The sequence below is a fragment of the Sebastes fasciatus genome, chromosome 21 (genome assembly GCF_043250625.1).
Source record: "Sebastes fasciatus isolate fSebFas1 chromosome 21, fSebFas1.pri, whole genome shotgun sequence".
NCBI classification, from domain to species: Eukaryota; Metazoa; Chordata; class Actinopteri; order Perciformes; family Sebastidae; genus Sebastes; species Sebastes fasciatus.
Window position 1 is genome coordinate 17287053 of NC_133815.1, and position 27974 is coordinate 17315026.

The 27974-nt window shown below is 38.0% G+C and overlaps 4 protein-coding genes across 4 annotated transcripts; all 4 read left to right on the plus strand.

Moving 5' to 3' along the window:
* Positions 1 to 1302: 1302 nt before the first annotated feature.
* On the plus strand, positions 1303 to 2619 carry LOC141759486 (sialic acid-binding Ig-like lectin 9). The gene is made up of 3 exons (XM_074621598.1): positions 1303 to 1375; positions 1576 to 1959; positions 2270 to 2619. The coding sequence occupies exons 1-3, from the start codon at positions 1303 to 1305 to the stop codon at positions 2617 to 2619; spliced, it is 807 nt and encodes a 268-aa protein (XP_074477699.1).
* A 3854-nt stretch (positions 2620 to 6473) lies between these two features.
* LOC141760089 (myeloid cell surface antigen CD33-like) lies at positions 6474 to 23611 on the plus strand. Its single transcript, XM_074622738.1, has 7 exons — positions 6474 to 6544; positions 6745 to 7128; positions 7443 to 7748; positions 16583 to 16846; positions 17108 to 17195; positions 17301 to 17337; positions 23372 to 23611. Exons 1-7 carry the CDS (start codon positions 6502 to 6504, stop codon positions 23609 to 23611), a joined length of 1362 nt encoding a protein of 453 aa, XP_074478839.1. The 5' UTR covers positions 6474 to 6501.
* LOC141759485 (myelin-associated glycoprotein-like) lies at positions 15210 to 16514 on the plus strand. Its single transcript, XM_074621597.1, has 3 exons — positions 15210 to 15282; positions 15486 to 15869; positions 16183 to 16514. The coding sequence occupies exons 1-3, from the start codon at positions 15210 to 15212 to the stop codon at positions 16512 to 16514; spliced, it is 789 nt and encodes a 262-aa protein (XP_074477698.1).
* A 1446-nt stretch (positions 23612 to 25057) lies between the features above and the next one.
* LOC141759491 (B-cell receptor CD22-like) lies at positions 25058 to 27486 on the plus strand. The gene is made up of 7 exons (XM_074621603.1): positions 25058 to 25128; positions 25329 to 25712; positions 26027 to 26332; positions 26423 to 26698; positions 26808 to 26868; positions 26992 to 27031; positions 27221 to 27486. Exons 1-7 carry the CDS (start codon positions 25086 to 25088, stop codon positions 27434 to 27436), a joined length of 1326 nt encoding a protein of 441 aa, XP_074477704.1. The 5' UTR covers positions 25058 to 25085; the 3' UTR covers positions 27437 to 27486.
* The last annotated feature ends 488 nt before the right edge of the window (positions 27487 to 27974 follow it).

Consider the following 27974-nt stretch of genomic DNA (forward strand, 5'->3'; position numbering starts at 1 on the left):
ATTCAGCATGAGTACATCTAGATCTTTATCTAAACTAACTGGATCACTTGATAGTTGACAGTGAACGACATGCAGATCTACATTATAAATCTCTGTTGGCTAACAGTCAAGGTAACAGCAACAACACAGTATACAGCTGCTACGTATTAACTTGTATTATCTGACCTTTCCTACAGAAGAAACAGCTGTTTGTTGTATAATAAATTACTCTTTGGTTATATGATCTGATATGATGAACACTGGCTTTCTGTACTGATGGTCTCAAATCATCCTCCTCAGTAATAACAAAACAGTACCACAACAAATAAACTACTCGTAATTAAACTCCCTCTTTAGGGTGCTCCAGGGATGACGTATTTTTGTAGACAAGCCAGGAAGTTAGCATCTCCCTGGTTACCTTGACAAAAAGCCAATGGGATTTTCACATTGGGTTTTGGATTATTGCAGAAAATAAGCTCCTCGGCAAACAAACGTTTATGATACTTATACGTTTTGTTCAGCAAGATAATCTCCACAAATGAACACCACTTTTATGAAGTAAAAAGTTAACATTAGGATATAAATAAACTACACCACGGTCACATGAGCGCGAGTATAAACAACGAGGCTGTAATGGTGGACGAGTCGGCATGATGACGTTTAGTAGTCTTAGTAGTCTCCAAGAACTACAGGAGAAGATAATATCGACAAAAACAAGAGGGACCAGCAGCATAACTGTTCGGCCCCTAATAAGGCATACAGGCTTGCTGTGAGTCATGTGATAAAAATCATGTTTGAAAATAAATATGTTATTCGCACCCTGATGAGATCAAGTTGTCTCAAAAGATGACTTCCTCATTCACAGGGTGCGAACAGGAGGAGTGAAGACTTCTTCTTCTTTTTCGGCAGTATTTCAGTCATTTCATGTTTGCTTTTATATCACAACGGCTTAGCAGGGAAGTCGGGTAGCTACTGGGTCTGTTGCAGTTCTGCTGACATTCACAAATTGGTAAGATAACATGTTACTGCTTTTATGTTTAACTCAGGGAAGTTTTTTTTATTTTGCTGATTTTCATGAACTCTACTTTTATTTGTTGGGTTTTGTTTTAGCAGAAACATCATAAACTCACACTGGATCGTTTTATATTTAAACTGTTTTTAACTCTGCAGAGATTATTAATCACTATTATAACATAGTAACATCTGCTTGTACATGGAGAGTTCCTGGTTTGAATGTATTAATTTGAGGTGGCTTTAAAATAACATGAATGCTTTGTTTAAAAATATATTTTATGAAAAGTAACTTTTTGCCAAATCCAGGTGATGAGTGTCATTTCAGTCCAGTCTGTGAAAATGGTGACAGCCATCGTGTTACTGAGCTTCTTCTTTGTTTCAGGTGAGCTGTTTGTTAAGTCACTTTTATTTGGAGATGTTACTTTTTCCAACTGTTCATGCTCTGTCTGCAGTGAAATGTTTCATACTGACATTGTTAAAAAGACCAAACATGTTGCTGCTGAATTACAGTTTGTGCATCATGAACTTTCTCTTCATGCAGATTTTGCTCCACAATTTGTTCATCATGAGTCTGTTTCACAGGTGCTTTGGCTGTTTGTCCTGAAAGAACAGCCCTATTCATCACTACACCAAAGCAGATGGAAGCACTGAGTGGATCCTGTCTGCAAATCCCATGTAACTTTACAGTTAAATCAGAAGAGGAATTCAACAGCACAAGATCAACCTTCGGCGTGTGGATTAAAAGTAACCAAGATTTTGCTAAAAATCCACATAATGTGATTTTCAACAGTAGCAGGATGGATAATATCTATCCAATGAGTCTTACTGGAGACCTGAGTCAGAAAAACTGCACCACTTTATTTTCCATTGTGAACACAAGTTACACAGACTGGTACTACTTCAGAATTGAGAACGGATCATTCAGGGCAACAGCTTCTTGTGATCCTCTTCAAATAACAGTCAAAGGTAAGAGAGTTTTGTTTTTTTATCAGTCAGTCTATAACGTTATTGTTTAGAATAAAAAGTGAAAGTTGCAACTTTTTAATTTTGGAGGTTTTTCACTTTGACATGAACTTAAATTTTGATTAAACACTGATTCTGTTGTTACAGTTTGACATTAAAATGGTCACATTTTGGGGATATTAAAAAGCAAACCTTAGACACTTTATGCATTTTCAATACAAGATTGACACCTTTTGTGTCAGCTTTCACAAAAGTGTTCTAATATCATAATCTATTTTTTATTGTACAATCTGTGTTTGACTTGAAACTCCAGATTCTCCTCCGAGGCCCAGCATTGAGATCTCAGGTGATCTGAAGGAGAAGCAGTCTGTCACTATAACCTGCTCAGCTTTCACTCCCTGTCCACACTGCCCTCCTGAACTCACCTGGACTCTCCAACAAGACCCTCACAACAAAATAGAGGAAAACACAGATCGAACCTTCACAACTAAAATCCAGAAGACCTTCACTCTGTCAGACGAACATGATGGATTCAACATCACCTGTTCAGCCAGATATCCTTTAAATGAAGGAAAAGACGTCAAGACAGCAGAGGAGAGAAAAACGCTCAGTGTTTCATGTAAGATAATAAAGTGTTTGTTATTAGATCCTGTCAGCACATGATGATTCATGGAATGATTTTAATGAATAAAGTGAATCTCACGTCTTCCTCAGATGCTCCTAAAGACACCTCAGTGTCCATCAGTCCATCAGGTTTGGTGTCAGCAGGTAGCCGGGTGAACCTGACCTGCTCCAGCAGAGCCAATCCTCCCGTCATCCGCTACACCTGGATTAAGACCAGCAAAGACGGACCGGTCAGTGTATCTGAAGGAGACTTTTACAGCTTCAAGGTGACCTCTGTGACAGATATAGAAGATTATTACTGTGTGGCCACAAATGATCTCGGTAATCAGACGTCGTCACGGATTAATAATGCAGGTAAATGTAGAACTGAACTGAATCTGTTTAATTGAATCTAATCTGCTCTCCTCTCTTTTCTGTTTTTCACTTGTTTTTTTTAGTTCTCTGTGAAGCACTTTTTTTACTGCATTTTTATGAAATGACCTTATACAAATAATGGTTACACCTGTATTGTTACATATCTACATTCATCCTTTGTTTTCTTTTAGTCACCTGGTTTTGTGTTTCTATGAACAGAGAGCTCTGTCAGCTCACTACAGTGGGGTTCAGCTCTTGGAGGGATCCTTGTCATCATACTCATCTGCCTTGCTATCTGTGTTTGGTAAGTAAATTAGTTAAATTAATTCAGTTTCTGGCAATAACGTTTTAACTAAACCGATGTTGGTAACCCCGAGGGCATGGATGAGTATGTGATCTGTCAGTTTTGCTCATTTCTGCACCTGTTCTGCGACTTGACTTTGACAAAACTTAAGTATCAATCTTGATTTTCTTTCCACTGATGCACATTCAATAATGTCTGTCTCCCATCAGTCCTTACTCTCTATTGGCAGCACACTATTTATTTAACCTGAAACAGACAGTACAATAATTATTCTGACAGCTCTCTCATATCTTCCAGGTGGTTTAAGTCGAAACGTCCACAAACTCAGGTGAATATTAAACTTCGTTGTACAGTGTGCGTTGTGAATATTTTAAATCTGCTCACAGTGACTATGTCGAAAGCATCTGTCTTAATACTAAGTTGACAATCTTTGAGAGGTTAAATATTAAGAAGTACAACAAATGTGACAAAACAACCTGTTAGCAACATGCTGTGTTTGGAAACTGTAAGAAATCTAAACTGTTTTAAGTTTAGATCTGAAAATGGCTAAAGTTGGAGCACCCTGTCATGCAATGAGAATTTCAACAAATATAACAAAAAATGTATTTGAACAACACTATCAATCCTACCTTTAAGTATTATTCAATAGCTATGTAAACTGGGAAGATTCAAAATTAAATTTCACAAAAAAAACGAAATATATATCAAATTACCAAAGGTTATGCCATCAGCCTAATCAACTAAAACCAAAATAACATCAGTTTTGTTAGCATAACCTTAATTGTTATTTCCCACTCATTTTAATATGTATGAATACTCTCTGAAACACATTCTCCAAGTCTGCTAAAGTCATACATACATTTACGAAGGTCTGGTAGTTAGTACATTAGGAATGACATGCTCTTGCCTTTAGTCTATATTTTTTAAAGGAAGATGAAATGTTGAAGCGGTTAAGAAACAGGAACATTACCCGCCTCCGCCCACCCCGCCCATGTAAGTGAGAAAAAACAGACAAACCATTAGTGTAGCCTACTCTTCTTCATAGTTTTCTATGTTCATCCTTTTGTACAATTGCTTTGATAAGTATATGAATATAAAATGTTTGCCTTTAGTCTTTATAATGTAACCTGAGTGATAACTTTGAGTCTTTCCTCCTTGTTGCAAAATCAACTTTCTTATCTTGATTTAAATGAAGGAAATAAGTTTTCATCCATATTATTTACTTGGATCTGGAAGTTATTTGGATAGCTATGATAAGCAGTCTTTTTGTCTTTTATGATTTGGCCTAGTGGAAGCACACAGAGGTTGAATAATCGAGGCCCGAGAATCGAACCCTGGGGGACTCCACTCTCTGAATAATGATCACTAAGGGCGACAGCATAGCCCCTACCTTCAAGATATGGCCAGACTCTAGTGAGGGTTGTAATTTAGTATAATTTATCAGCCAGTCTAGAAGTACTTAACAACAATATTAAAGGTTGCACTGTAATCTAGCAGCAACTAATTTAACCTGAATCAGACGTATCATTTAACACCTTTTTTCTCACAGAGTCAAAGAGGTGACGAGCTGACTCTTCAAATGCCAGCCAGCAAAACAGAAGAAGACATCCATTATGGAGAGATCGACTTCTCCAAGCGGAGACCTGAACCGTCCTCGGCCTCGGAGCAGGACAGTGGACAGCAGCAGGATACGCTGTATGCACAGGTCAATGTGTCCGAGACAGTGAGCAGCTTAAGACAGGCTGCTGACGTCCCAGAGGATCTCTACGCTCAAGTGAAGAAAAAATGAGTGTTGTTTTGTGATCATGTTTGGGTCGAATTTGTAATATACCTTTATTTTTTACTTATACAATAAGTTTTATATGTCAGTTAGTGTAGGAAAATACACTTGAGAAGAAAATGCAATCTTCACTGGCCACAGTTAAATAAAGGAGAACTAGCAATCTGTACATCAGATCAGTTCAAGTATAAGTCTGAAAAGGCTCTTAATGGGGAACTATTCTAAATAGCGACATGAGAAGAAGCAGTTCACACATTAACAATGTACTACAAGATCATATTTTCTGGAAAGGTTTGTGTAATTTTGTGATATTTTACAGATCATTTTTAACGAAGCATATTTAATCTCATTTAGTTATCCATTATTTTTCTTTCATATTTTGTGTCCCGCATTTTATTTGTATTTTAATTACTTAAAAAAATAAACATGAGACATTTTCTGCATTTGAAGATATTTATTCATTGCACTGTAATAAAAACCATGAAATACAACTTCTAAAAAATACCTATTAATCTCAGTTGCATTTATTGGTCCAACATTTCACATAATTGTGTGTAAACATCACCTGAAATCAAACAAATTAATCACAAACATTACAAAAGTGGCAAGATGAATTATGCATAGTAATTCCCACTGGAAACCTACTACGGTGTTTTGGAGAAGTTAATGGACTTCTGATATATATATATATATATTTGAATATCAAGCTCAATCAAAAATAAAAGGGCATTTCATGAGACTCAGTCAATGGTGTATTAAAAGATCTGGTACTAAAATTAATTGAAAAACTTTTTATGAGTAAAAATGGTAAAACTTTATCTACTTTTTGTCAGAATTTTGCCAAAAAAAGAAAATCTTTGGGCCTCAGCCTGTAAACATTGTATTGTTTAATGTCTAAAAGGCACCACGAGGCCATGTTGATTGTGCTTTAGTATCATACAGGGTCTTGTGAGTGAATGGAGGTATCGACATTAGCTTCTCTACATAAGTTTGACGTCACAGAAATCTAACCTCCAAACATCCCTCCTACCATTAACCTCACACCAGTCTCCGTCAAGGTTACAGCATTAGTGTGAAGTCGTATCCTAAAAGAAATCTCTTCATAAAAGAGAGAAGCAAGAGTCACCGGCTGTGTTAACATGCAGTCATTTCATGTTACTGCTTTTATGTTTAACTCAGAGAGGTTTTTTTATTTTGCTGCTTTTCATAAACTCTACTTTTTTTGTTGGGTTTTGTTATAGCAGGAACATCATAAACTTACACTGGATCATTTTATATTTAAACTGTTTTTATCTCTGCAGAGATTATTAATCACTATTATAACACAGTAACATCAGGTTGTACATGGAAAGTTCCTGGTATGAATGTATTAGGTTGAGGTGGCTTAAAAATAACATGAATGTTTCGTTTAAAAGATGCTTTATGAAAAGTAACTTTTTGTCAAATCCAGGTGATGAGTGTCATTTCAGTCCAGTCTGTGAAAATGGTGACAGCCATCGTGTTACTGAGCGTCTTCTTAGTTTCAGGTGAGCTGTTTGTTCAGTCACATTTATTTGGAGACGTTACTTTTTCCAACTGTTCATGCTCTGTCTGCAGTGAAATGTTTCATACTGACATTGTTAAAAAGACCAAACATGTTGCTGCTGAATTACAGTTTGTGCATCATGAACTTTCTCTTCATGCAGATTTTGCTCCACAATTTGTTCATCATGAGTCTGTTTCACAGGTGCTTTGGCTTTTTGTCCTGAAAGAACAGCCCTATTCATTACTGCACCAAATAAGATGGAAGCACTGAGTGGATCTTGTCTGCAAATCCCATGTAACTTTAGAGTTAAACCAGAAGAGGAATTCAACAGCACAAGAACAACCTTCGGAGTGTGGCTGAAAAGTAGCCAATATTTTGCCAACAAACCACATAATGTGATTTTCAACAGCAGCAGGATGGATAATATCTATCCAATGAATCTTACTGGAGACCTGAGTCAGAATAACTGCACCACTTTATTTTCCAGTGTAAACACAAGTTACACAGACTGGTACTTCTTCAGAATTAAGAACGGACCATTCAGGGCAACAGCTGAATGTGATCCTCTTCAAATAACAGTCAAAGGTAAGTGAGTTTTGTTTTTTTATCAGTCAGTCTATAACGTTATTGTTTAGAATAAAAAGTGAAAGTTGCAACTTTTTAATTTTGGAGGTTTTTCACTTTGCCATGAATTTAAATTCTGATTAAACACTGATTCTGTTGTTACAGTTTGACATTAAAATTGTCGAATTTTGGGATATTAAAAAGCAAACTTTATATACTTTATGCATTTTCAATACAAGGTTGTCGCCTTCTGTGTCAGCTTTTGCATTTAAAAGAGTTCTATCCATCATAACCCTTTTTTTATTGTACAATTTGCGTTTGATTTGAAACTCCAGATTCTCCTCCGAGGCCCAGCATTGAGATCTCAGGTGATCTAAAGGAGAAGCAGTCTGTCACTATAACCTGCTCAGCTTTCACTCACTGTCCACACTCCCCTCCTGAACTCACCTGGACTCTCCAACAAGACCCTCACAACAAAGTAGAGGAAAACACAGATCGAACCTTCACAACTAAAATCCAGAAGACCTTCACTCTGTCAGACGAACATGATGGATTCAACATCACCTGTTCAGCCAGATATCCTGTAAATGAAGGAAAAGATGTCAAGACAGCAGAGGAGAGAACGACGCTCAATGTTTCATGTAAGACAACCAGTGTTTCCACGATTATTCTCCTTTCTCACGGCTCTGGTGCTACTCTCTTATCTCACATCTCTATCACATTTTCCTCAGATGCTCCCAAAAACACCTCAGTATCCATCAGTCCGCCAGGTTTGGTGTCAGTAGGTAGCCGGGTGAACCTGACCTGCTCCAGCAGAGCCAATCCTCCTGTCAGCCGCTTCACCTGGTTCAAGACCAGCGAGAACGGACCTGTCAATGTATCTGAAGGAGATTTTTACAGCTTTAATGTCACTGATGGAGGAGTTTATATCTGCGTGGCCACAAATGAGCTTGGTAATGGAACATCAAGAGAGATCCATCTGACTATGAAAGGTAAAAAGTGGGACTTCCGCGATGCTGCATCAATATTGTTGCACGTCAACATTCAACACTTTTTTAGTCACTTATATTGGCTTTGTTTTCTTGTCTTAAGGTGAAGTTGGCTCTCTAGAATTGGGGCCGTTTATTGGAGGAATCGTTGGGTTCATCGCACTCATCTGCCTGATTGTATGTGTTTGGTAAGTGTCACAAATCAAAGCAGATGACTCAATAATATCTGTTTCCCACCTGTGTTGACACTTTACTGGCACACTGTATGCTGAACCTAAAGTATACAGTATAATCACTCTAATGTCTTCCAGGCGTTTAAAGTCATCACATGCAACTGCACAACAGACTCAGGTGAGACCATACTAAACTTCCCTCTACAGCAGGCCTGTGTTTTGAATGTTTTACGTTTCTTCACATTGGCTGTGGAGTCTACCTGACGCAGTGTTGGTAATTATTTAACATGGAAGGATCCAGCTGAAGATTCACCTCACAACACTTCCTGTTTGGATTATTTTTTTGCAGAGTCAAACGGGTGAAGAGGCGGCTGCTGAAGAGCAAGCAAGTAAAACAGAAGAAGAAATCATCCATTATGGAGAGATCAACTTCTCCACGAGACCTGAACTGGCCTCGGTGCAGGACGGTGGACAGCAGCAGGATACGCTGTACGCACAGGTCAAAGTGTCCCAGACAGCAAACAGCTTAAGACAGACCGCCGACGGCCCAGAGGATCTCTACGCTCAAGTGAAGAGAAAATGAGTGCTCTTGTTAAAAGACAAAAAATATATTTGTGTAGAATTCATATTTAATGTGCTTTAATGTTGTCTTTGCTGCCTACAGTTCAATGGAGAGAAATTTAAAACATCCACATCCTGCAGATTTTCAATGTCAGTTATCAACATATTCTCCCAATCCTGGATTATGGTGACTTAATCTACAGACTCGCCTCCAAAAATCATCTCAATAAACTGGACGTCATCTACCATACTGCCATTCGCTTTGTCACCGGTGTCCCTTTCAACACTCATCACTGTAACCTGTATTCTCTATAGTCAACTGGCCATCCCTCTATAGCAGGCGTCAGACCAGAAGACTATCATTGGCAAAACCCCTCCATACCTCCGGTCTCTACTCAATATCTACAACAGGAACTGCAATTTACGTTCTAGCAAATTCTTCAGTATGGTCATTCCTCCTTTGGTCGTCACTCATTCCAGTTTGCTGCTCCTAGTGACTGGAATGAGTTGCAAAAGATGCTAAAACTCCACACCGTCATTCTGTTACCCTCCTTTAATGACTCATTACAAGCGATAGTTTCTGATCACTGCACCTGCTTCTGAATTAGCCTCTCTGGAACACAGCGCATATATATATATATATATATATATATATATATACAGTATATATTGTTGTATATACTGTATTTATTGTGATGTTTTAATTTTGTCTGTTTTATTGCAGTAGTCGTATTTATGTTCTATGTTCTAATGCAGGGGTCTCCAACAAGTAGCTCGCTCGCTACCAGTTTCTGAGTGGCTCGCTAACAGTTCTTTGTAAAACTGTTCAAATTACAACCCAATCAAATTCACAGACATCCCACCCCATTCTGAGACCAAATGATTATATGCCTATCGGCTGTCAATTAAACTAGTTAGGCTGCTGTCAGGTTTTTAACGCCATAACATACAGAGACCGGATTTGACAATGACCGCAGGCCAATAAAAGGCAAAAAATACATTATTTTCATGAGGAATCGGTATGTCTCACATTTGCGGTGTGAGCGTGTTAGTCAGTAAAAGATGTATCGTCGAGCGCCAAGTCCACAGCAACTTTTCATGGGACTTTCTGGCTGGTAGCAGTTTATGAACAAAGAAGGTAAAGGAGCCAAAAACAATCCTTAAAAGACGACAGTCTCTGTTTACCAAAGAAGGCCGATGAAGCAAACAGCCATCGTTTAGTGGCGCACATCCTAACGAAACAAAAAAAAACTTCACCTATGAAAGAATTGTAATAGAGGCGATGACTGCGGTGGCTGAAACGTTATTAAAGGACCATAAAAGTAAGACAGACTTGGTGCTTTGAGTAGCTCTCAGCCACTTTCATTTTGTCAAATTAGCTCTCAGAGGGAAACAGGTTGGAGACACCTGTTCTAATGTCTTGCTGCCTCTTGGCCACGTCGTCATTGTAAATGAGAATTGGTTCTCAATTGACTTATGTGGTTAAATAAAGATAAAATAAAATAAAAATAAATAAATATTTGTGTGCTGAACTCACGCAGCTGTTTATGTGTGATTTGTTATTCATATGTCCAGATGTGTGCAAATAAAAGTCTCAAAGCTTTAAATAGGGAGCTAGAGTCAAAAATGATGACATGCAAAGGATAGTGAACATGGCACCAGAAGCAGTTCTGCACACACATTAGTAATGTTATACAAGATTACATTTAGTTTTGATATGTTTATGTGTCATTTTGTTTCATGATATCTTCTGATTATTTCTGAGAAGGCATCGACCTTGTTTTGTTATGTATTGTGTATCCCGTTTTCTCCATACAGTCATTTGAATTACGACAGAAAAGAAGATGAAGATTGTTTCCACTCTGTAAGGTTGGGCTGTTTTTGCCACATTTTTATTATCATTATTTTTCATCCCCTCAATTCTTTGTATGCAAAAATAGGAGCAAAAAGGACGTAAAACTAGAAGCACTGCCTGCAGGTAATGCTAGTAGACGGAGGAGGAGCTGCTTTTTCTCAGCCAGCTGCTTAGTTTATAACCATTTTAAGATATGTGGCAAACTAAGCTAAACAGTTAGACTACATACAGACTGCTTTTGTTTTAGCTTGTGTAGCCGAGGGTTACGTTGCAACTACACTTTATGAAGGTGATAAAATAATAGCATGGAGGCTCCGTATAGTCTGCATCAAGACGGCAACAACTTATTTAACCTTGTCAACAACAGGCATCACCGCTTCACCACTTCCTTATTTGCTAACATTACTGAGAAGTTGCATGTTTAAAATGAAGAAATTCAGCATGAGTACATCTAGACCTTTATGTAAACCAACTGGATCACTTGATAGTTGACAGTGAACGACATGCAGATATACATTATAAATCTCTGTGGCTAACAGTCAGGGTTACAGCAAACCATCCTCCTTTGTAAAAACAAAACGGTACCACAACAACTAAACTACTCATAATAAAACTCCCTCTTTAGAGTGCTCCAGGGATGACATATTTTTGTAAGCCAGCCAGGAAGTTAGCGTCGCCCTGGTTCCCTCGACAAAAATCCAATGGGATTTTTAAATTGGGTTTTGGATTATTGCAGAAAATAAGCTCTTTGGCAAACAAGCGTTTATGATACTTACACATTTTGTTCAGCAAGATAATGTCCACAAATGAACACCACTTTTATGAAGTAGAAAGTTAACATTAGGCTATAAATACGCTGTACGCACAGGTCAAAGTGTCCCAGACAGCAAACAATTTAAGAAAGACCGCCGACGGCCCAGAGGATCTCTACGCTCAAGTGAAGAGAAAATGAGTGCTCTTGTTGAAAGACAAAAAATACATTTGTGTAGAATTCATATTTAATGTGCCTTAATGTTGTCTTTGCTGCCTACAGTTCAATGGAGAGAAATTTAAAACATCCACATCCTGCAGATTTTCAATATCAGTTATCAACATATTCTCCCAATCCTGGATTATGGTGCCTTGATCTATAGACTCGCCTCCAAAAATCATCTCAATAAACTGGACGTCATCTACCATACTGTCATTCGCTTTGTCACCGGTGTCCCTTTCAACACTCATCACTGTAACCTGTATTCTCTATAGTCAACTGGCCATCCCTCCATAGCAGGCGTCAGATCAGAAGACTATCATTGGCAAAATCCCTCCATACCTCCGGTCACTACTCAATATCTACAACAGGAACTGCAATTTACATTCTAGCAAATTCTTCAGTATGGTCATTCCTCCTTTGGTCGTCACTCATTCCAGTTTGCTGCTCCTAGTGACTGGAATGAGTTGCAAAAGATGCTAAAACTCCACACCGTCATTCTGTTACCCTCCTTTAATGACTCATTACAAGCGATAGTTTCTGATCACTGCACCTGCTTCCGAATTTGCCTCTCTGGAACACAGCACATATATATATATATATATATATATATTGTTGTATATACTGTATTTATTGTGATGTTTTAATTTTGTCTGTTTTATTGCAGTAGTCGTATTTATGTTCTATGTTCTAATGCAGGGGTCTCCAACAAGTAGCTCGCAAGCTACCCGTTTCTGAGTGGCTCGCTAACAATTCTTTGTAAAACTGTTTAAATTACAACCCAATCAAATTCACAGACATCCCACCCCATTCTGAGACCAAATGATTATATGCCTATCGGCTGTCAATTAAACTAGTTAGGCTGCTGTCAGGTTTGTAACGCCATAACATACAGAGACCGGATTTGACAATGACCACAGGCCAATAAAAGGCAAAAAATACATTATTTTCATGAGGAATCGGTATGTCTCACATTTGCGGTGTGAGCGTGTTAGTCAGTAAAAGATGTATCGTCGAGCGCCAAGTCCACAGCAACTTTTCATGGGACTCTCCGGCTGGTAGCAGTTTATGAACAAAGAAGGTAAAGGAGCCAAAAACAATCCTTAAAAGACGACAGTCTCTGTTTACCAAAGAAGGCCGATGAAGCAAAGAGCCATCGTTTAGTGGTGCACATCCTAACGAAACAAAAAAGCCCTTCACCTATGAAAGAATTGTAATAGAGGCGATGACTGCGGTGGCTGAAACGTTATTAAAGGACCATAAAAGTAAGAAAGACTTGGTGCTTTGAGTAGCTCTCAGCCACTTTCATTTTGTCAAATTAGCTCTCAGAGGGAAACAGGTTGGAGACCCCTGTTCTAATGTCTTGCTGCCTCTTGGCCACGTCATCATTGTAAATGAGAATTGGTTCTCAATTGACTTATGTGGTTAAATAAAGATAAAATAAAATACATATTTGTGTGCTGAACTCACGCAGCTGTTTATGTGTGATTTGTTATTCATATGTCCAGATGTGTGCAAATAAAAGTCTCAAAGCTTTAAATAGGGAGCTATAGTCAAAAATTATGACATGCAAAGGATAGTGAACATGGCACCAGAAGCAGTTCTGCACACACATTAGTAATGTTGTACGAGATTACATTTAGTTTTGACATGTTTATGTGTCATTTTGTTTCATGATATCTTCTGATTATTTCTGACAAGGCATCGACCTTGTTTTGTTATGTATTGTGTATCCCCTTTTCTCCATACAGTCATTTTAATTACGACAGAAAAGCAGATGAAGATTGTTTCCTCTCTGTAAGGTTGGGCTTTTTTTGCCACATTTTTATTATCATTATTTTTCTTCCCCTCAATTCTTTGTATGCACAAATAGGAGCAAAAAGGACATAAAACTAGAAGCACTGCCTGCAGGTAATGCTAGTAGACGGAGGAGGAGCTGCTTTTTCTCAGCCAGCTGCTTAGTTTATAACCATTTTAAGATATGTGTCAAACTGAGCTAAACAGTTAGACTACATACAGACTGCTTTTGTTTTAGCTTGTGTAGCCGAGGGTTACGTTGCAGATATACTTTATGGAGGTAATAAACTAATAGCAAAGAGGCTCAGTATAGTCTGCATCAAGACGGCAACAACTTCTTTAACCTTGTCAACAACAGGCATCACCGCTTCACCACTTCACCGCTTCCTTATTTGCTAACATTACTGAGAAGTTGCATGTTTAAAATGAAGAAATTCAGCATGAGCACATCTAGACCTTTATGTAAACTAAGTGGATCACTTGATAGTTGACAGTGAACGACATGCAGATATACATTATAAATCTCTGTTGTCTAACAGTCAGGGTAACAGCATTAACACAGTAAACAGTTGCTACATATTAACTTTTATTATCTGAGCTTTCCTACAGAAGAAACAGCTGTTTGTTGTATAATAAATTACTCTTTAGTAATGTGATCTGATATGATGAGTTTCTTGCATATTTGTCTAATTAAACACTGGCTATCTGTACTGATGGTCTCAAATCCTCCTCCTTTGTAAAAACAAAACTGTACCATAACAAAAACCACTAAACCATTCATAATAAAACTCCCTCTACAGAGTGCTCCAGTGATGACGTATTTTTGTAGGCCAGCCAGGAAGTTAGCATCGCCCTGGTTCCCTTGACAAAAAGCCAATGGGATTTTTACATTGGGTTTTGGATTATTGCAGAAAATAAGCTCCTTGGCAAACAAACACTTATGATACTTATACGTTTTGTTCAGGAAGATAATCTCCACAAATGAACACCACTTTTATGAAGTAAAAAGCTAACATTAGGCTATAAATAAACTACACCACGGTCGCATGAGCGCGAGTATAAACAACGAGGCTCTAATGGTGGACGAGTCGGCATGATGACGTTTAGTAGTCTTAGTAGTCTCCAAGAACTACAGGAGAAGATAATATCGACAAAAACAAGAGGGACCAGCAGCATAACTGTTCGGCCCCTAATAAGGCATACAGGCTTGCTGTGAGTCATGTGATAAAAAAGATGACTTCCTCACTCACAGGATGTGAGCAGGAGGAGTCAAGACTTCTTCTTCTTCTTTTTCTGCAGTATTTCAGTCATTTCATATTTGCTTTTATATCACAACGGCTTAGCAGGGAAGTCGGGTAGCTACTAGGTCTGTTGCAGTTCTGCTGACATTCACAAATTGTCTGATTTTAAAACTAATTGTTTCTTCGTTTTATCTGCCGGCTCCTTTGGTAAGGTAACATGTTACTGCTTTTATGTTTAACTCAGAGAGGTTTCTTTATTTTGCTGCTTTTCATGAACTCTACTTTTATTGTTGGGTTTTGTTTTAGCAGAAACATCATAAACTCACACTGGATCATTTTATATTTAAACTGTTTTTAACTCTGCAGAGATTATTAATCACTATTATAACAGTAACATCTGATTGTACACGGAGAGTTCCTGGTTTGAATGTATTAATTTTAGGTGGCTTTAAAAGAACATGAATGCTTCTTTTAAAAGATGTTTCATGAAAAGTAACTTTTTGCCAAATCCAGGTGATGAGTGTCATTTCAGTCCAGTCTGTGAAAATGGTGACAGCCATCGTGTTACTGAGCGTCTTCTTTCTCTCAGGTGAGCTGTTTGTTCAGTCACTTTTATTTGGAGACGTTACTTTTTCAAACTGTTCATGCTTTGTCTGCAAAGTGAAATGTTTCATACTGACATTGTTAAAAAAGACCAAACATGCTGCTGCTGAATTACAGTTTGTGCATCATGAACTTTCTCTTCATGCAGATTTTGCTCCACAATTTGTTCATCGTGAGTCTGTTTCACAGGTGCTTTGGCTTTTTGTCCTGAAAGAACAGCCCTATTCATTACTGCACCAAATAAGATGGAAGCACTGAGTGGATCTTGTCTGCAAATCCCATGTAACTTTAGTGTTAAATCAGAAGAGGAGTTCAACGGCACAAGAACAACCTTCGGAGTGTGGATTAAAAATGACTACAAATTCCGCGAAAATCTAAACAATGTGATTTTCAACAGTAGCGGGGCAGTTTCCACCTATCCAATGAGTCTTACTGGAAACCTGAATCAGAAAAACTGCACCACTTTATTTTCCAGTTTAATCACAAGTTACACAGACACGTATTTCTTCAGAATTGAGAACAGACCATTCGTGTCAACAGCTCCTTGTGATCCTCTTCAAATAACAGTTAAAGGTAAGAGAGCTTAGTTTTTTTTATCTGTCAGTCTATAATGTTATTGTTTAGAATAAAAAGTGAAAGTTGCAACTTTTTAATTTTGGAGGTTTTTCACTTTGCCATGAATTTAAATTCTGATTAAACACTGATTCTGTTGTTACAGTTTGACATTAAAATGGTCACATTTTGGGATATTAAAAGTAAACCTTAGACATTTTATGCATTTTCAATACAAGATTGTCACCTTCTGTGTCAGCTTTGGTTTTTAAAGAGTTCTATCTATAATAAACTATTTTTTATTGTACAATCTTTGTTTGATTTGAAACTCCAGATTCTCCTCCGAGGCCCAGCATTGAGATCTCAGGTGATCTGAAGGAGAAGGAGTCTGTCACTATAACCTGCTCAGCTTTCACTCCCTGTCCACACTCCCCTCCTGAACTCACCTGGACTCTCCAACAAGACCCTCACAACAAAATAGAGGAAAACACAGATCGAACCTTCACAACTAAAATCCAGAAGACCTTCACTCTGTCAGACGAACATGATGGATTCATCATCACCTGTTCAGCCAGATATCCTGTAAATGAAGGAAAAGACGTCAAGACAGCAAAGAACAGAACGACGCTCAGTGTTTCATGTAAGATAATAAGTGTTTGTTATTAGATCCTGTCAGCACATGATGATTCATGGGATGATTTTAATGAATAAAGTGAATCTCACATTTTCCTCAGATGCTCCCAAAGACACCTCAGTGTCCATCAGTCCATCAGGTTTGGTGTCAGCAGGTAGCCTGGTGAACCTGACCTGCTCCAGCAGAGCCAATCCTCCTGTCAGCCGCTTCACCTGGATCAAGACCAGCAAAGACGGACCTGTCAGTGTATCTGAAGGAGACTTTCACAGCTTCAAGGTGACCTCTGTGACAGATATAGAAGATCATTACTGTGTGGCCACAAATGATCTCGGTAGTCAGACGTCATCACGGGTGAATAATGCAGGTAAATGTAGAACTGAACTGAATGTGTTTAATTTAATCTAATCTGCTCTCCTCTCTTTTCTGTTTTTCTCATTTTCTTTATTGCTTTGTTTGTTTGTTTGTTTGTTTGAGTACCCTGTAAAACACTTTTTATTGCATTTGTATGAAATGATGCTATAAACCAGTTTATGTTTGAGGTTAACAGAAGGAATTCAGGTTGATGATGTTTTAGAGCCGTAACTTCTCCCATTAAGGAGAAGGTGACCATGCTGTTTTGTTACAGATAATCCAGAGTTTGGGGCTGTCGTCTACGTTACACTGAAGATCCTGGGAATCGTAGCGCTCTACAGTACAATCATCATCTTTGAGTGGTGAGAAACACTTTTCTATGATATGGTCATTTGCAGCTAAAGACTTATTGGTCTCTTTGAAAAGTTCATTTATTACTTTTATTCCTTCGTTTCCTTTTCGTTCAGGTGGTTTAGATCAAGATGCTGCAACAAACCAGTGAAGGTGAGCAACAGGTACATTATTCTTTCAACAATAAAATGTGCTGCTGGCATTTCTCTTCAAACCACGGTAGACTCACAGAGCACTTAACACCTCTCTCTCTCTCTCTCTCTCTCTCTCTCTCTGTTGTTTCATGTCCACAGGACGCAGTAGAAGCAGACTATGTCAACAGAGTGATTGAGATCCAAGCATCATGAACGAAAAGAAGATGATGTCATGTTCACCATAGATGGAATATTTCTCTATTTCTCATTCAGCTTATTGTTAAATATTTAATGGCTTTACTTTGCAGACGATTGGTAAGATGAACAGAGTGCAAACAGGACATTAGATAACATGAATATAATATATAGCAGCTTCATCATTAGTTTGTGTAAGATTGTGCTGATTTATGGCATTCTTATGGTAATTATTTTTCATTGCCTCAACGGGATTTCTTTGTATGTGAATATATATATGTTTGGTAACAGGACAGTTAAATTCAGGTGATGAGGAAGCAGAAAGTGTTAATTTTTATCAGGTATTTTCTCATTTGTGTTTGTATATACATGTGTATGAGACTGCTGAATTAAAAGCATTTGAAGTGAACAAAGCGTTTTAATCATTGAGGTTCTCTCATCAGCACGGCAATGCAGAGCAGCAGTGATACAGACTGTGCACAAGTCAGCATAAACTCTGTGCTACCTACATGTGTGAAATACACTTTACAATAAGTTGAGGCATGATGTTGGTATTAATAAATATTATTTTCAGTTCTAGAAGGAAACATAGACACCTCACAGCCAAAGAGAAGTGGTGGGATGTAAACTGGTGAAGTCATGAACAGAGCGCTGAGAAAAAGCTGAGAACTGAGTAAAAAGGGGAAGTTGGTTGGCTGGGTTTTATCGACAAGTCCTTCTGCAGGATCGTCATAGCGACAAAACGTCTTCATCAGTCCAGAATTGTGTTTATTATTCACTTATTGACTATTTACTCTTTGACGTGGAACACTTTCTGAGGAACTTGACTTGTTAGTTTGCTCCTCTGGATTTAAGCTGAGTGTAGGCCTGCAGGATACGAGTAAAATCTGAGATGTGTGATAACATTGTTCAGTATTGCGACGACAACATGACTTGTAATAAATAAATAAATATTGAAGTGTTCATATTAGCTCTACATTTCCCACGCCCTGTCAACAACAGCACTTCACCACTTCTGTATTTGCTAACATTACTGAGAAGTTGCATGTTTAAAAATAAGAAATTCAGCATGAGTACATCTAGATCTTTATCTAAACTAACTGGATCACTTGATAGTTGACAGTGAACGACATGCAGATCTACATTATAAATCTCTGTTGGCTAACAGTCAAGGTAACAGCAACAACACAGTATACAGCTGCTACGTATTAACTTGTATTATCTGACCTTTCCTACAGAAGAAACAGCTGTTTGTTGTATAATAAATTACTCTTTGGTTATATGATCTGATATGATGAACACTGGCTTTCTGTACTGATGGTCTCAAATCATCCTCCTCAGTAATAACAAAACAGTACCACAACAAATAAACTACTCGTAATTAAACTCCCTCTTTAGGGTGCTCCAGGGATGACGTATTTTTGTAGACAAGCCAGGAAGTTAGCATCTCCCTGGTTACCTTGACAAAAAGCCAATGGGATTTTCACATTGGGTTTTGGATTATTGCAGAAAATAAGCTCCTCGGCAAACAAACGTTTATGATACTTATACGTTTTGTTCAGCAAGATAATCTCCACAAATGAACACCACTTTTATGAAGTAAAAAGCTAACATTAGGATATAAATAAACTACACCACGGTCACATGAGCGCGAGTATAAACAACGAGGCTGTAATGGTGGACGAGTCGGCATGATGACGTTTAGTAGTCTTAGTAGTCTCCAAGAACTACAGGAGAAGATAATATCGACAAAAACAAGAGGGACCAGCAGCATAACTGTTCGGCCCCTAATAAGGCATACAGGCTTGCTGTGAGTCATGTGATAAAAATCATGTTTGAAAATAAATATGTTATTCGCACCCTGATGAGATCAAGTTGTCTCAAAAGATGACTTCCTCATTCACAGGGTGCGAACAGGAGGAGTGAAGACTTCTTCTTCTTTTTCGGCAGTATTTCAGTCATTTCATGTTTGCTTTTATATCACAACGGCTTAGCAGGGAAGTCGGGTAGCTACTGGGTCTGTTGCAGTTCTGCTGACATTCACAAATTGGTAAGATAACATGTTACTGCTTTTATGTTTAACTCAGGGAAGTTTTTTTTATTTTGCTGATTTTCATGAACTCTACTTTTATTTGTTGGGTTTTGTTTTAGCAGAAACATCATAAACTCACACTGGATCGTTTTATATTTAAACTCTTTTCAATGCTGCAGAGCTTATTGATCACTATTATAACACAGTAATATCTGCTTGTACACGGAGAGTTCCTGGTTTGAATGTATTAATTTGAGGTGGCTTTAAAATAACATGAATGCTTTTTTTAAAAGATGTTTTATCAAAAGTAACTTTTTGTGAAATCCAGGTGATGAGTGTCATTTCAGTCCGGTCTGTGAAAATGGTGACAGCCATCGTGTTACTGAACGTCTTCTTAGTTTCAGGTGAGCTGTTTGTTCAGTCACTTTAATGTGAAGACGTTATTTTTTCCAACTGTTCATGCTCTGTCTGCAAAGTGAAATGTTTCATACTGACATTGTTAAAAAAGACCGAACATGCTGCTGCTGAATTACAGTTTGTGCATCATGAACTTTCTCTTCATGCAGATTTTGCTCCACAATTTGTTCATCAAGAGTCTGTTTTACAGGTGCTTTGGCTGTTTGTCCTAAAAGCCCATCCCTATTCATCACTACACCAAAGCAGATGGAAGCACTGAGTGGATCCTGTCTGCAAATCCCATGTAACTTTACAGTTAAATCAGAAGAGGAATTCAACAGCACAAGATCAACCTTCGGCGTGTGGATTAAAAGTAACCAAGATTTTGCTAAAAATCCACATAATGTGATTTTCAACAGTAGCAGTACGGATAATATCTATCCAATGAGTCTTACTGGAGACCTGAGTCAGAATAACTGCACCACTTTATTTTCCATTGTGAACACAAGTTACACAGACTGGTACTACTTCAGAATTGAGAACGGATCATTCAGGGCAACAGCTTCTTGTGATCCTCTTCAAATAACAGTCAAAGGTAAGAGAGTTTTGTTTTTTTATCAGTCAGTCTATAACGTTATTGTTTAGAATAAAAAGTGAAAGTTGCAACTTTTTAATTTTGGAGGTTTTTCACTTTGACATGAACTTAAATTTTGATTAAACACTGATTCTGTTGTTAAAGTTTGACATTAAAATGATCACATTTTGGGGATATTAAAAAGCAAACCTTAGACACTTTATGCATTTTCAATACAAGATTGACACCTTTTGTGTCAGCTTTCACAAAAGTGTTCTAATATCATAATCTATTTTTTATTGTACAATCTGTGTTTGACTTGAAACTCCAGATTCTCCTCCGAGGCCCAGCATTGAGATCTCAGGTGATCTGAAGGAGAATCAGTCTGTCACTATAACCTGCTCAGCTTTCACTCCCTGTCCACACTGCCCTCCTGAACTCACCTGGACTCTCCAACAAGACCCTCACAACAAAATAGAGGAAAACACAGATCGAACCTTCACAACTAAAATCCAGAAGACCTTCACTCTGTCAGACGAACATGATGGATTCAACATCACCTGTTCAGCCAGATATCCTTTAAATGAAGGAAAAGACGTCAAGACAGCAGAGGAGAGAAAAACGCTCAATGTTTCATGTAAGATAATAAAGTGTTTGTTATTAGATCCTGTCAGCACATGATGATTCATGGAATGATTTTAATGAATAAAGTGAATCTCACGTCTTCCTCAGATGCTCCTAAAGACACCTCAGTGTCCATCAGTCCATCAGGTTTGGTGTCAGCAGGTAGCCGGGTGAACCTGACCTGCTCCAGCAGAGCCAATCCTCCCGTCATCCGCTACACCTGGATTAAGACCAGCAAAGACGGACCGGTCAGTGTATCTGAAGGAGACTTTTACAGCTTCAAGGTGACCTCTGTGACAGATATAGAAGATTATTACTGTGTGGCCACAAATGATCTCGGTAATCAGACGTCGTCACGGATTAATAATGCAGGTAAATGTAGAACTGAACTGAATCTGTTTAATTGAATCTAATCTGCTCTCCTCTCTTTTCTGTTTTTCACTTGTTTTTTTTAGTTCTCTGTGAAGCACTTTTTTTACTGCATTTTTATGAAATGACCCTATACAAATAATGGTTACACCTGTATTGTTACATATCTACATTCATCCTTTGTTTTCTTTTAGTCACCTGGTTTTGTGTTTCTATGAACAGAGAGCTCTGTCAGCTCACTACAGTGGGGTTCAGCTCTTGGAGGGATCCTTGTCATCATACTCATCTGCCTTGCTATCTGTGTTTGGTAAGTAAATTAGTTAAATTAATTCAGTTTCTGGCAATAACGTTTTAACTAAACCGATGTTGGTAACCCCGAGGGCATGGATGAGTATGTGATCTGTCAGTTTTGCTCATTTCTGCACCTGTTCTGCGACTTGACTTTGACAAAACTTAAGTATCAATCTTGATTTTCTTTCCACTGATGCACATTCAATAATGTCTGTCTCCCATCAGTCCTTACTCTCTATTGGCAGCACACTATTTATTTAACCTGAAACAGACAGTACAATAATTATTCTGACAGCTCTCTCATGTCTTCCAGGTGGTTTAAGTCGAAACGTCCACAAACTCAGGTGAATATTAAACTTCGTTGTACAGTGTGCGTTGTGAATATTTTAAATCTGCTCACAGTGACTATGTCGAAAGCATCTGTCTTAATACTAAGTTGACAATCTTTGAGAGGTTAAATATTAAGAAGTACAACAAATGTGACAAAACAACCTGTTAGCAACATGCTGTGTTTGGAAACTGTAAGAAATCTAAACTGTTTTAAGTTTAGATCTGAAAATGGCTAAAGTTGGAGCACCCTGTCATGCAATGAGAATTTCAACAAATATAACAAAAAATGTATTTGAACAACACTATCAATCCTACCTTTAAGTATTATTCAATAGCTATGTAAACTGGGAAGATTCAAAATTAAATTTCACAAAAAAAACGAAATATATATCAAATTACCAAAGGTTATGCCATTAGCCTAATCAACTAAAACCAAAATAACGTCAGTTTTGTTAGCATAACCTTAATTGTTATTTCCCACTCATTTTAATATGTATGAATACTCTCTGAAACACATTCTCCAAGTCTGCTAAAGTCATACATACATTTACGAAGGTCTGGTAGTTAGTACATTAGGAATGACATGCTCTTGCCTTTAGTCTATATTTTTTAAAGGAAGATGAAATGTTGAAGCGGTTAAGAAACAGGAACATTACCCGCCTCCGCCCACCCCGCCCATGTAAGTGAGAAAAAACAGACAAACCATTAGTGTAGCCTACTCTTCTTCATAGTTTTCTATGTTCATCCTTTTGTACAATTGCATTGATAAGTATATGAATATAAAATGTTTGCCTTTAGTCTTTATAATGTAACCTGAGTGATAACTTTGAGTCTTTCCTCCTTGTTGCAAAATCAACTTTCTTATCTTGATTTAACTGAAGGAAATAAGTTTCCATCCATATTATTTATTTGGATTTGGACGTTATTTGGATAGCTATGATAAGCAGTCTTTTTGTCTTTCATGATTTGGCCTAGTGGAAGCACACAGAGGTTGAATAATGGAGGCCCGAGAATCGAACCCTGGGGGACTCCACTCTCTGAATAATGATCACTAAGGGCGACAGCATAGCCCCTACCTTCAAGATATGGCCTGACTCTAGTGAGGGTTGTAATTTAGTATAATTTATCAGCCAGTCTAGAAGTACTGTACAACAATATTAAAGGTTGCACTGTAATCTAGCAGCAACTAATTTAACCTGAATCAGTATTCAGACGTATCATTTAGCACCTTTTTTCTCACAGAGTCAAAGAGGTGACGAGCTGACTCTTCAAATGCCAACCAGCAAAACAGAAGAAGACATCCATTATGGAGAGATCGACTTCTCCAAGCGGAGACCTGAACCGTCCTCGGCCTCGGAGCAGGACAGTGGACAGCAGCAGGATACGCTGTATGCACAGGTCAACGTGTCAGAGACAGCGAGCAGCTTAAGACAGGCTGCTGACGTCCCAGAGGATCTCTACGCTCAAGTGAAGAAAAAATGAGTGTTGTTTTGTGATCATTTTTGGGTCGTATTTGTAATATACCTTTATTTTTTACTTATACAAGAAGTTTTATATGTCAGTTAGTGTAGGAAAATACACTTGAGAAGAAAATGCAATCTTCACTGGCCACAGTTAAATAAAGGAGAACTAGCAATCTGTACATCAGATCAGTTCAAGTATAAGTCTGAAAAGGCTCTTAATGGGGAACTATTCTAAATAGCGACATGAGAAGAAGCAGTTCACACATTAACAAAGTACTACAAGATCATATTTTCTGGAAAGGTTTGTGTAATTTTGTGATATTTTACAGATCATTTTTAACGAAGCATATTTAATCTCATTTAGTTATCCATTATTTTTCTTTCATATTTTGTGTCCCACATTTTATTTGTATTTTAATTACTTAAAAAAATAAACATGAGACATTTTCTGCATTTGAAGATATTTATTCATTGCACTGTAATAAAAACCATGAAATACAACTTCTAAAAAATACCTATTAATCTCAGTTGCATTTATTGGTCCAACATTTCACATAATTGTGTGTAAACATCACCTGAAATCAAACAAATTAATCACAAACATTACAAAAGTGGCAAGATGAATTATGCATAGTAATTCCCACTGGAAACCTGCTACGGTGTTTTGGAGAAGTTAATGGACTTCTGATATATATATATATATATTTGAATATCAAGCTCAATCAAAAATAAAAGGGCATTTCATGAGACTCAGTCAATGGTGTATTAAAAGATCTGGTACTAAAATTAATTGAAAAACTTTTTATGAGTAAAAATGTTAAAACTTTATCTACTTTTTGTCAGAATTTTGCCAAAAAAAGAAAATCTTTGGGCCTCAGCCTGTAAACATTGTATTGTTTAATGTCTAAAAGGCACCACGAGGCCATGTTGATTGTGCTTTAGTATCATACAGGGTCTTGTGAGTGAATGGAGGTATCGACATTAGCTTCTCTACATAAGTTTGACGTCACAGAAATCTAACCTCCAAACATCCCTCCTACCATTAACCTCACACCAGTCTCCGTCAAGGTTACAGCATTAGTGTGAAGTCGTATCCTAAAAGAAATCTCTTCATAAAAGAGAGAAGCAAGAGTCACCGGCTGTGTTAACATGCAGTCATTTCATGTTACTGCTTTTATGTTTAACTCAGAGAGGTTTTTTTATTTTGCTGCTTTTCATAAACTCTACTTTTTTTGTTGGGTTTTGTTATAGCAGGAACATCATAAACTTACACTGGATCATTTTATATTTAAACTGTTTTTATCTCTGCAGAGATTATTAATCACTATTATAACACAGTAACATCAGGTTGTACATGGAAAGTTCCTGGTATGAATGTATTAGGTTGAGGTGGCTTAAAAATAACATGAATGTTTCGTTTAAAAGATGCTTTATGAAAAGTAACTTTTTGTCAAATCCAGGTGATGAGTGTCATTTCAGTCCAGTCTGTGAAAATGGTGACAGCCATCGTGTTACTGAGCGTCTTCTTAGTTTCAGGTGAGCTGTTTGTTCAGTCACATTTATTTGGAGACGTTACTTTTTCCAACTGTTCATGCTCTGTCTGCAGTGAAATGTTTCATACTGACATTGTTAAAAAGACCAAACATGTTGCTGCTGAATTACAGTTTGTGCATCATGAACTTTCTCTTCATGCAGATTTTGCTCCACAATTTGTTCATCACGAGTCTGTTTCACAGGTGCTTTGGCTTTTTGTCCTGAAAGAACAGCCCTATTCATTACTGCACCAAATAAGATGGAAGCACTGAGTGGATCTTGTCTGCAAATCCCATGTAACTTTAGAGTTAAACCAGAAGAGAAATTCAACAGCACAAGAACAACCTTCGGAGTGTGGCTGAAAAGTAGCCAATATTTTGCCAACAAACCACATAATGTGATTTTCAACAGCAGCAGGATGGATAATATCTATCCAATGAATCTTACTGGAGACCTGAGTCAGAATAACTGCACCACTTTATTTTCCAGTGTAAACACAAGTTACACAGACAGGTACTTCTTCAGAATTAAGAACGGACCATTCAGGGCAACAGCTGAATGTGATCCTCTTCAAATAACAGTCAAAGGTAAGTGAGTTTTGTTTTTTTATCAGTCAGTCTGTAACGTTATTGTTAAGAATAAAAAGTGAAAGTTGCAACTTTTTAATTTTGGAGGTTTTTCACTTTGCCATGAATTTAAATTCTGATTAAACACTGATTCTGTTGTTACAGTTTGACATTAAAATTGTCGAATTTTGGGATATTAAAAAGCAAACTTTATATACTTTATGCATTTTCAATACAAGGTTGTCACCTTCTGTGTCAGCTTTTGCATTTAAAAGAGTTCTATCCATCATAACCCTTTTTTTATTGTACAATTTGCGTTTGATTTGAAACTCCAGATTCTCCTCCGAGGCCCAGCATTGAGATCTCAGGTGATCTAAAGGAGAAGCAGTCTGTCACTATAACCTGCTCAGCTTTCACTCACTGTCCACACTCCCCTCCTGAACTCACCTGGACTCTCCAACAAGACCCTCACAACAAAGTAGAGGAAAACACAGATCGAACCTTCACAACTAAAATCCAGAAGACCTTCACTCTGTCAGACGAACATGATGGATTCAACATCACCTGTTCAGCCAGATATCCTGTAAATGAAGGAAAAGATGTCAAGACAGCAGAGGAGAGAACGACGCTCAATGTTTCATGTAAGACAACCAGTGTTTCCACGATTATTCTCCTTTCTCACGGCTCTGGTGCTACTCTCTTATCTCACATCTCTATCACATTTTCCTCAGATGCTCCCAAAAACACCTCAGTATCCATCAGTCCGCCAGGTTTGGTGTCAGTAGGTAGCCGGGTGAACCTGACCTGCTCCAGCAGAGCCAATCCTCCTGTCAGCCGCTTCACCTGGTTCAAGACCAGCGAGAACGGACCTGTCAATGTATCTGAAGGAGATTTTTACAGCTTTAATGTCACTGATGGAGGAGTTTATATCTGCGTGGCCACAAATGAGCTTGGTAATGGAACATCAAGAGAGATCCATCTGACTATGAAAGGTAAAAAGTGGGACTTCCGCGATGCTGCATCAATATTGTTGCACGTCAACATTCAACACTTTTTTAGTCACTTATATTGGCTTTGTTTTCTTGTCTTAAGGTGAAGTTGGCTCTCTAGAATTGGGGCCGTTTATTGGAGGAATCGTTGGGTTCATCGCACTCATCTGCCTGATTGTATGTGTTTGGTAAGTGTCACAAATCAAAGCAGATGACTCAATAATATCTGTTTCCCACCTGTGTTGACACTTTACTGGCACACTGTATGCTGAACCTAAAGTATACAGTATAATCACTCTAATGTCTTCCAGGCGTTTAAAGTCATCACATGCAACTGCACAACAGACTCAGGTGAGACCATACTAAACTTCCCTCTACAGCAGGCCTGTGTTTTGAATGTTTTACGTCTCTTCACATTGGCTGTAGAGTCTACCTGACGCAGTGTTGGTAATTATTTAACATGGAAGGATCCAGCTGAAGCTTCACCTCACAACACTTCCTGTTTGGATTATTTTTTTGCAGAGTCAAACGGGTGAAGAGGCGGCTGCTGAAGAGCCAGCAAGTAAAACAGAAGAAGAAATCATCCATTATGGAGAGATCGACTTCTCCACGAGACCTGAACTGGCCTCGGTGCAGGACGGTGGACAGCAGCAGGATACGCTGTACGCACAGGTCAAAGTGTCCCAGACAGCAAACAGCTTAAGACAGACCGCCGACGGCCCAGAGGATCTCTACGCTCAAGTGAAGAGAAAATGAGTGCTCTTGTTAAAAGACAAAAAATATATTTGTGTAGAATTCATATTTAATGTGCCTTAATGTTGTCTTTGCTGACTACAGTTCAATGGAGAGAAATTTAAAACATCCACATCCTGCAGATTTTCAATGTCAATTATCAACATATTCTCCCAATCCTGGATTATGGTGACTTAATCTACAGACTCGCCTCCAAAAATCATCTCAATAAACTGGACGTCATCTACCATACTGCCATTCGCTTTGTCACCGGTGTCCCTTTCAACACTCATCACTGTAACCTGTATTCTCTATAGTCAACTGGCCATCCCTCTATAGCAGGCGTCAGACCAGAAGACTATCATTGGCAAAACCCCTCCATACCTCCGGTCACTACTCAATATCTACAACAGGAACTGCAATTTACATTCTAGCAAATTCTTCAGTATGGTCATTCCTCCTTTGGTCGTCTCTCATTCCAGTTTGCTGCTCCTAGTGACTGGAATGAGTTGCAAAAGATGCTAAAACTCCACACCCTTATTCTGTTACCCTCCTTTAATGA

Coding starts and splice junctions, on each gene's coding strand:
- LOC141759486 (XM_074621598.1), top strand. CDS start 1,303: ATGAGTGTCATTTCAGTCCAGTCTGTGAAAATGGTGACAGCCATCGTG. Junction 1,376..1,575: donor GAGCTTCTTCTTTGTTTCAG/GTGAGCTGTTTG, acceptor TCTGTTTCACAG/GTGCTTTGGCTGTTTGTCCT. Junction 1,960..2,269: donor TCTTCAAATAACAGTCAAAG/GTAAGAGAGTTT, acceptor TTGAAACTCCAG/ATTCTCCTCCGAGGCCCAGC.
- LOC141760089 (XM_074622738.1), top strand. CDS start 6,502: ATGGTGACAGCCATCGTGTTACTGAGCGTCTTCTTAGTTTCAG. Junction 17,196..17,300: donor ACAATCATCATCTTTGAGTG/GTGAGAAACACT, acceptor CTTTTCGTTCAG/GTGGTTTAGATCAAGATGCT. Junction 17,338..23,371: donor GCTGCAACAAACCAGTGAAG/GTGAGCAACAGG, acceptor TTTTTCTCACAG/AGTCAAAGAGGTGACGAGCT.
- LOC141759485 (XM_074621597.1), top strand. CDS start 15,210: ATGAGTGTCATTTCAGTCCAGTCTGTGAAAATGGTGACAGCCATCGTG. Junction 15,283..15,485: donor GAGCGTCTTCTTTCTCTCAG/GTGAGCTGTTTG, acceptor TCTGTTTCACAG/GTGCTTTGGCTTTTTGTCCT. Junction 15,870..16,182: donor TCTTCAAATAACAGTTAAAG/GTAAGAGAGCTT, acceptor TTGAAACTCCAG/ATTCTCCTCCGAGGCCCAGC.
- LOC141759491 (XM_074621603.1), top strand. CDS start 25,086: ATGGTGACAGCCATCGTGTTACTGAGCGTCTTCTTAGTTTCAG. Junction 26,333..26,422: donor AACGACGCTCAATGTTTCAT/GTAAGACAACCA, acceptor CATTTTCCTCAG/ATGCTCCCAAAAACACCTCA. Junction 27,032..27,220: donor CAACTGCACAACAGACTCAG/GTGAGACCATAC, acceptor ACGGGTGAAGAG/GCGGCTGCTGAAGAGCCAGC.